Source organism: Nansenia antarctica, assembly GCF_963989245.1.
Source record: "Nansenia antarctica genome assembly, chromosome: 4".
NCBI classification, from domain to species: Eukaryota; Metazoa; Chordata; class Actinopteri; order Argentiniformes; family Microstomatidae; genus Nansenia; species Nansenia antarctica.
The window spans coordinates 59,740,897-59,750,253 of record NC_137689.1 but is presented as its reverse complement, the minus strand read 5'-3'; the positions used below and the strand labels follow the sequence as shown (position 1 = coordinate 59,750,253).

The window sequence follows — 9,357 nt, the reverse complement described above, 5'->3', positions numbered from 1 at the left end:
TTTATGCAGCAGTGCCTTTTCACGTGCCACACACTAATTGTTCCACCCATAGTAAGCACCTGTTCTCCTTAACTTTCTATCCATTGATGTTGTCATCACATGATTGTTGATGTTGATTCCCAATATGTCAACATTATATTTCAAATATAACATCAATACTATTGGTTACTCCCAGTGGGGCTTCCCACTTTTCTTTTCACCATCCTATTTCAGTAGAAGTTAGCCAAGTATGATGGCCACATTTCAAAAAAAGAAAAGAAAAACAACACAAACACCGAAATTATTAACAAATTATTAATATGACTTACATCTTAGGTGACAGTACAGGCAATCATGACATTGACACAGCGCAACGAAACATAAAACAGTTGGCAAAATACAATCAGTATACACTAAAAACAAAAAGGTTTGAGATTGACAAATCATTCAATGGTGAATCTCGCCATAAGTCAGAGAAAATAGGGAGGTCACATTCATAACACGCTTGCCTCAAAGACTAATATGCCCAGTATGGGTAAGAACTATACAAATCAGGCCACTTACAGTAAGCACAAGCACTTCTCTTCCCTGGTGTGTATCAGGCTTGCCTACCCCTCTATACAAGGTTAGATCTGTATTTTGTACATGTATATAAATAAAATAGACACACTGGTATGCACGCTCAGTATTGCATTGTGGATGACTGACAGCTCTCTGGAAAACACACACACTACACACTACACACACTACACACACACACACACACACGAGACACACTAGACACACTAGACACACTAGACACACTAGACACACTAGACACACACACACTTTCTGGATGCTTCAAGCTTACATTTTACAGAAAAAAGGACAAAAACAAAATCAAATTGAGTCACTGATGATGGTCGTAACATTATTGGCAATTGAAGGGGATTTCTTGTTTTAAGAGACAGCTATTAAGAGTTGTGTTGTACTAATACTGGGGAATCATTTTGAGGTGTGGGGGGGACTTGTTGCCTGAGGAGGGGATGCACGTTCTCTAGGATTGTTGGACTTTGGTCTCCTCGTCCGATGAGGGGTGGCTCCCTCCAGCTGTATCAGGGCTTCTCCACAGGCTGGATGGAGAGAAGACTGCCAAACTTGAAGTGCTGAATGACAGGGAACTTCTCCAAGCACTAGAATATTTGGGGTGGGGTAGAAAGAGAGAAAGAAGGGTTACATACACAGAGAGAGGGGAGGGGGGGCGGGGTACCGAGAGTAAAGGAAAGATGGGGAGAAACAAAAAAAGGGGTGGGGGGTGGGTTTTAAAGAAAAAGGGAGATATAAGAATCAAATGGGGGAGGGGGTTCAAAGATAGTAGAAAGAGAGAGAGAGAGAGACGTTTAATCTGCTTGCATGTTGTACAGTTGCACCATAAGTATTGGAAAGAGGAAGCATTTTGTCTTCTTTTAGCTCTATATTCCCAACAGATTGAAATCGAACAATTACTATGGAGGATAAAGTAGAGTACAGCTAGAATTCAGTGTTTTCTTTTTTCAGATTGGTTTCACCATTACAAAATAACAATCCTTTTTATACATAGTCCCCCTATTTCAGGCTACCAAAAGTACTGAAAAATTGTCTTGACAGGTGTTTCTGGTTAGTCAGGTATGGGTCATCACATCTTTTGTGTAGGCATAAAAGAGCTGTCAATGTCTAATATTGATTCTAGGCGTTGCATTTGCTTTTGGCGTATCAGGACCAAAGAGACGTTAATGAAAGTCAAGAAAGCCATTATGAAATATCAGACAAATCAATCAGAAACAGACCTACCAAAATCAAGTTTGTAATATCATGAAAAAAGAAAGAAACTACTGGTGAGCTCAGCATTCATAAACAGGCTGGTAGGCCAAGGAAGACTTCTACAGTGGATGACCAAAGAATCTCTTAAGAATGAGAAAACACAAATCAACTGTACCACAGATCAGGTACACTTTCCAGCTGGAATAAGTCGCCAACCAATCAAAATGTTCCGTTTTATTCTGAAAAATGTAAATCAATTTCAGCATTGTTGAAAATCAATGATCCACTCGTTAGTCAAGCCAAAACATTGTAATGCAATGGATTCGGTGAGTATGCTGAAATGTATTATATTTAATTCAAATACAATTGAACAAGCATTTAATTTCCTTATGACACGTTTCTAGGCAAAAAGACCTAAAAACAAACTGGCTGCAGTACAAGCCTGGCAGAGCATCACCCAATGTCTGGTGGTGTCAATGGGTCGCAGAATTCAGGCAATTATTTAATAGAAAGGATTGTCTACCAAATACTATAAAGTACTTTATTTGGACATTATATTATATTATTTTGAATACTTTTGGAGCCCTTGAAATACAGGGAATACGTAAAAAATAAATGTCTTTCTAAATGGTGAACCCAATCTGTAGAGAAAACTCAACTTGAATTCAAGATAATCTGAATGAGAATCTCTACTTTGACCCCATTGTAATTTTTTTATTTAAAAATCCAAACTGTTGGAATATAGATCTAAAAGGAGACAAAATGCTTCCTTTTTCCAATACTTGCCCTTGCTATTTTGAGCCATGAAAATCCCTTGCAACACCCTAGGATACCCTCGCCTGTCAAATCTTGGTAATGTCTGCATACATAGTGAGTGTGTTACTAGCCTGCATTGCTTTAGTAACTAGCTTCCACTACCAGACAGTTGCTAACAGATACCCTTAACAGCTCCACCCAACAATGTGGTGCTCTATAAGCTCATGGCTCATCACAGCATTAGATTGCTATGCACAAACACTTGAAGTAAAAGCATCCCGGAGTGCTTTGTCAAGACGGTTTACTTTTTGTCCCCACCCACCAATCATGATATATTAGGATTATCAACACGGGTAACGTGTTTCTGTATAGTAGTACGGTAGTCACTTAAAATGTATTTTCTAAATGTGACAGGGTCTGGTGAAAGAGGTAACAAGCAGAGATGGGGGACTCGAGTCACATGACTTGAGACTTGCTTGACTAACATTGATAAAATACTTGACTTGACTTTGACTTGGTATTCATGACTTGAGACTTGACATAGATTTGAGACAGATGACTCGAAAGGACTTGACTGATTTTTTAAATTAAATATTAGCATTTTTCTAGATATTGAGAAGTTAGAATTTTTTGGTTTTGATTTCTAATGCAATGAGCGTAACATGGCAACCTACTGGACGCGGCAAACCAGTTGGGACCAATGGACAGCTGTCATGGCAGCGAGACACTGATTGTAATGCAACTATCAAACAGCAACTAAGCCTCTGAGAGGGCTAGTACAGGGAGATCTGTCCCACATGCTGAGTCCAAGGAACGAGCATGAGTCCCTAACTGCAGTTTAAGGGTGTTTATTTCACTACGATAAAAACATTGCTCTGCATAGATGGTAGGCTATTTCATGGACTAGATGGTACATACAGGGTCCCCACACCTTCTGAAACATCAAATTCAAGCATCTTTCAAGGACTTTCAAGACTCAATTCCCTCAAATTCAAGGACCCAACACGGCATAGTTTGAGAACACTAGATGGTCTCTTGCCTTCTCTACCACAGCACAGCAAAACAATATATTGTGAAATATGTGTAAAGTTAAGCAATAAAGAGACTTATTTACTAGTTGACGAGCTAAGTAAAACATTTTGGAATATATATATTATTATTTTAAATTACATTTTTTGAGAGAGAGAGGGGGGAATTCAAGCACTTTCAATGACCCATGTCTATTTTCACAAACTTTTAAGGCCTCGATTTTTCTTTCTCGAATTCACAAACTTTCAAGGATTTCAAGGACCCGTGGGAACCCTGTACATACTATGTACCGGTACTACATAGTGTTAGCATCGCGGTCAACAGAAATATCGGCACCCCATCGCTCACAAAAGTGACAAAGTACTATCAACTTTAATTGTGTGCAAATACAGCGTATTGTAAGTGACTATTCACCTTACGTTTCTATACAGCAGATCGCTACCAGCTTGCTGCTAGCTATTGTGGACATGGAAAGAAGAAAATATGACGAATAGCATGTCCCATAAAAGTCAGTTCATGCTTGACAAAACTCATTATTCTTGAACAGTTTGAATAGGTTTGATGTAGGCTAATGTTTATTATACAACAGTTAGTTCCGACCAAGTAATTTGATTGGACAAGAGGCATTCCATGAGTTACGATATATAGTATAACAGCACTGGGACTTTTAACTATGTGTAGCACTCCGCCGCACAGGTGTTAAATTACGTTAATTAGACTACATTGTTACTAAGAAGACATTAGCCAATCAGCGCGCAAAGCAAAACTCTCCGTTTTTAAATCCTCAATTTTGGCCGCCATTGGCCAAAAGCTGTAATTTGGCTCTACAAGTGTTAATTAGGGCTGGGTATCGCCACTGATTTCCCAAAACGATTCGATTCCGATTCACAGCTCCCGATTCGATTCGATTCACGATTCGATTCGATTCCGATTCGATTTAGTTACAATATCAATTTTCCTTGAATATGAAGAGATTCTCAGAACTAATACTATAAATGGTTCAAGGAACCCTATAACATGTAGCATTGTTAAACATATCAATGTTTACATTAAGAATTGACTCCAAAGCAGTTACATGAATGTACTTCTTATTGGCCACCCCAATAAGAAGTACATTCCTACATTTCGTTGTTTGGTACCTGTACTGTAGCAATGACAATAAAAAAAATAAAGTCCATTCATTCATTCATTCACATGAATGTACTTCTTATTGGAACATAAATGAACATCATTGACTAACATTTTGCTAAATCACTACAAAAAGTGCTTTTTAACGTGCTTTACTGCAGCCAGTGTAAATAAAGGGGCTACAAACATAGCCTATCTGTAAACAAGACATCACATATCCCTCAGGACTGTCTCAAATAGCTTATTTGCATTATATATATATATACAAAATAAAAATGTGCAAAACTCAAACGAAAATAGTGCAATAGATGAGGGTATTTTGGGGAACAAAAAAACACATTGTAAACCATAATGTCCATGAAACTAAAGCCCTTCATTACTGCTTTCTCACTTTTTGGAGATTGGATGATTTTATTCAGGAATAAACATAATTGGAAAATCAATGATTATTAAAATACTGTAGTATACAGTAACAATAAGTTAGTGGAAACACCACAAATCTACGGAACCACTTATTGAGGCATCACCCTGACGTGAAACATGGAAAAGAGGATCCGAAACAAGCCTCGCTGATAAAGTGGCAAGTGATTGTCATGTACGAGTCCATTGCTGGCACATGGGTTAAGGCAGCCACCTAGCAATAGTAGCCACGCCGTCGATTTTACGCAGGAGCTTAAACTGGGCTTAACACTAGCAATAGCTAGTCACGGTGAGATACAGCATTCACCATGTTGCTTACACTTATCCAGCCCTTTCAGATTTACAAAACGCCTGATGGTAGTGGCTAAGAACTGGTTTGGACATGAAAGAACCCTAAGGGCCTTTTTCTCTGACACAGGTTAAGCATACTAGAAACTAGAAAGTACTTTCAATGGAAAGAGACCATTTTTTGGTTTCATGTTCTGAGATCAAATAAAATAAAATAAAATAAAATCTGCATATGATCTATTTATCATATGCACAACATACAGCAGTAAACAGTACAATGAAATGCTTTTGATAGCTACCTCGCAACAGTGCAGTGAAATACAGCTATTTTAGATTTCCTGCCATTGCGTATTTTCATTTAATTCCCCCCTTTTTGTTTTTAATGTTGCTTGATATGGCAGGGCAACAGCATTTAAAAGCAATTGTCACGTCCAGGTTTTATAACATATGTCAATGTAGTAACTTCTGTACTGTCTCTATATTGCAGAATTGCTACATTACCCATAATGCTTTGTGTAACAAAAAATATTTTGGCATAACCTTCCTTAATGCAGCATTCCTTTTACCTCTAGTCTGTTGTTTCTACTAAAAGCTATACATCCATAACAAACAAAAACAACTCTCAACACACCATCAGGAGAAACACTAAATAAAACTCTAGTCTGGGATTTGCTTGTTTTGTTGTTGTGCTCTGGCAAAGGGACTAGCCGAGATTGCGAAAGAGCTGACTGAGGGAAGCAGCGGCTGTAGGCAGGGGCAGGGAGAGGAGTAGAGAGAAGTAGAGGGAGAGAGGCTGAAAGAGTGGAGCCGATTCCCTGTGTGGGGCCGGGGGAGGGAGAGTGGAATGCGAGCCCGCTGATGGCTGCTCCAGGCCTGGAGGTTGGGGCGGATAGAGAGAGAGGGGGAGGAGAAGAGAGAGGGAGAGGAGGGGGGTAGGTAGACAGCTTGGCCCCTCAGCTCTGGGAAGACTCGCAGGCCGTTCTCAAAAACACAGGATGTGGGCTCAAGCAGTAGAAGGGGGTGGGGCCCTCTCTCTCACACACTCTCTCTCTCACACACACACACACACACACACACACACACACACACACACACACACACACACACACACACACACACACACACACACACACTATTCTGCTCTCTCAGTTGCTCTCTAATTTAACTCTTCCCTGCCATGCTACTCCCACTTCTCAGGGAATTAACTCTCTCCTTTTAGAATTCATACTCCCAATCCCCTCACAAGATAGATAGCTTCTTCCTTTCCTCTTGGAGGACTACACCCCTACCCAGGCAACCCTGTGTAAAACCATGAAAATACACTATCCACCAAGTCTGAGTGAACAAATCCATTTGACCAACCCTAGAATAAAGTTCAAGTATTCAAGTAAGTTAGGGAAGAGTCCCAAAGCCTCTTCAAGTGTAAATTCAGAGCAGTGCTGGATCCATGGGCTGTGCAGGCATTCCAACCCAAAACAAACATTCCCAATTCAACTAGTTCACTAATCATTGATTGCTTAATGAGTTGAATTCGGCATGTTAAGTGCTGGGCTGGAGAAAAAGCTTACACACCCTGTAAATACCCAAGACCAACATTGAAAGGCCACTGGTTCAGAGTACAGTGTGTTCTCAGCCCTTACCTCTGCCTTGTACATTCGGATCAGGCCCTGGTTGACTTTGGCCCAGTTGGGGACAGCACTGATGTTCCACAGCTGGTTAGAGTGCTCAGCAAACGGACCAGTCTTCATCTATAGAGAGAAAGGGGATGAAAGAGAGGGTGAGTGAGAGAGAGAGAGAATATAAAGCGTTAATCATTAGCTTAATTCAATAGACACCTTCCAGCAAATCTATTTACATTACAGAATATAGTGGACACGATGTTTGGGGAAAATTAAATGTTGAATTAATAAAATAATTATGTAATAATAATTTATATAAAAATAATATAACAGAAATTAATTGTTTAGCCCTACCATCACAGCTACTTGTCCTCCACACCTGTACCACAATGCAATATGGCAGTGGTTCTCAACTGGTCTGGCTTTGGGACCCCCATGGTCATTAAGTCGCGACCCACTTTTATAGAATTCAAACCAAGCAAATGTATTTCTCTTTTCTCTTTTTTCTTTTCTTATAGTAAACACTTACACAATGTCATCATGACCTTTACTTTTTTTAAACATGAAATAAACAAAGAGCACATTACTCGAGCAATAGCAAACTGATCCTGATTAATAATCTGATGAGCAACTGTATGAACATCGCAACTGCATGCTGCTGATCCTGGTGATTATGAATAAAATGAACATCATAACTACATATCTGTGTTTACACACACAATATGATGATCTCTCTGAGTATGCCTACTAAACGAGCTGTCACTCAACAGACATTTGGGGAAGCTAGAGATAATTGGAGAAGTGCTTTACTCCTGATAAGAGTTGCAAAGTCTGGGGTGATGGTAGACAGAGCTACTCTCAGATCATGCTCAGTGTACAACCTATTCCTCCGCTTTAACTTGACCAAAGTTGAGAAGCCACTTAGATAGGTAGGGCTGAATGGTCGTATAGATAGGTAGGGCTGAATGGTAGGAGGATTTTTTGACTGCATGAGTGGCGAGGGACGGATACTCTCCCATCACATCGTTGCACCAGAACTGGGGGAGGCGTACCTCACCGAATTTCCTTTTCAGCGTCTGATCACATGACAGCTCTACCAGCTGATTCTCTTCATTGCGTGGCAATGTGACACTTTCCACGTTAATTCTGATGGGGTTACGTATCCAGAGATCATCTCCATGTTTCTCCGGGAAGTAGTTCTGAAACTGAGCTTGCAGTTTAGTGAGATGTGCCGTGAGAATTCTTTTCAGGGCATAGACACGTTTAATGTGTTGAGTTGCTCGAACACATCAGCAAGATACACAACTTGTGCGAGCCAGATTTCATCGTCAAACGTAAAAGCGTGACAACACTTTTCCCCTTGATAGCCAGCAAAATTCCGAGATACAATACCCATACATGCTCAGAACCACACAGGGGTTTCAGTCCCTTTGATCATGTACGTAAATCCATATTTTACATACTCTGGGTTATATTTGCGCTTCGCCATATTTTACTACTGCTCGAATGACAGGTGACAGGATAAGTTCACGTTGTCAACCAAATTGACGTAACCATGGCAACGGTTAGCCTACTACACGTCTTTCACGCACATCTGTCAAAATAACAGTCTGACATCAGAAAGCTGACATTAACCGCATCACTTTCTGTCAATTTTGAAAATAAGGCAACTACCTTGCAGGGGTTTACAGAAAGCAACAGCAACGTTGTCAAAGTGCAAATACGATGACGCAGGCTCTATAGGCTCTCTGATACGTACGTGTGAAGGAGTAATGACAGTGATGGTAGGGCTGAACGCACATTTGCCACTGGAACAACCACAGTTGTCCCCTCGTCTGTCCTCATACTTTTTAGGGTGCTAGAGAAGATTATTTTCCTTTGTATGTGTGTGTGTCCTTACACTTGCCCCGAAGAGAGAGTCAACCAACGAATTAATGAATGCAGTGGCTGTGTAGGACACCCCCCCCCCCCTACACCCACCAACCCACCCACCTACACACCCACCCACCTACACACCCACACACCCGCACACACGCACACCCGCACACCCGCACACTAGGGCTGCACGATTAATCGATTTTAAATCGAAATCGCGATTTGAAATGTCGCGCTTAGCTAATCGCAAAGCCTGCGATTTGCCTGCGATTTTATTTTATTTTTTGCCATTTAGCAGACGCTTTTTTAATCCAAAGCGATTTACAATTACGAATTACAGGGACATTCCCGCTGGAGTAACTGAGGGCTAAGTGCCTTACTCAAGGGCACACTAGTAGTGGTGTGGTTTCAGGCGGGATTTGAACTCACAACCTTCCGATCACAAGTCCAACTCACTATGTGTTTCTCAACCCTCTCCTCGGGG

General features: G+C 40.6%; 1 protein-coding gene across 2 annotated transcripts in view; it reads right to left on the bottom strand.

Moving 5' to 3' along the window:
* Window positions 1-286: 286 nt before the first annotated feature.
* Window positions 287-9,357, bottom strand: part of ptpa (protein phosphatase 2 phosphatase activator) — a 21,305-nt gene continuing 12,234 nt past the window's right edge. For both annotated transcript variants that reach the window (XM_080529884.1, XM_080529883.1), the window contains exons 9-10: window positions 7,020-7,127; window positions 287-1,151 (exon numbers count right to left, since the gene is read on the bottom strand). In XM_080529884.1, coding sequence (XP_080386010.1) covers window positions 1,074-1,151; window positions 7,020-7,127 — 186 coding nt within the window. In that variant the 3' untranslated portion in view covers window positions 287-1,073. The remainder of the gene's footprint in view (window positions 1,152-7,019; window positions 7,128-9,357) is intronic.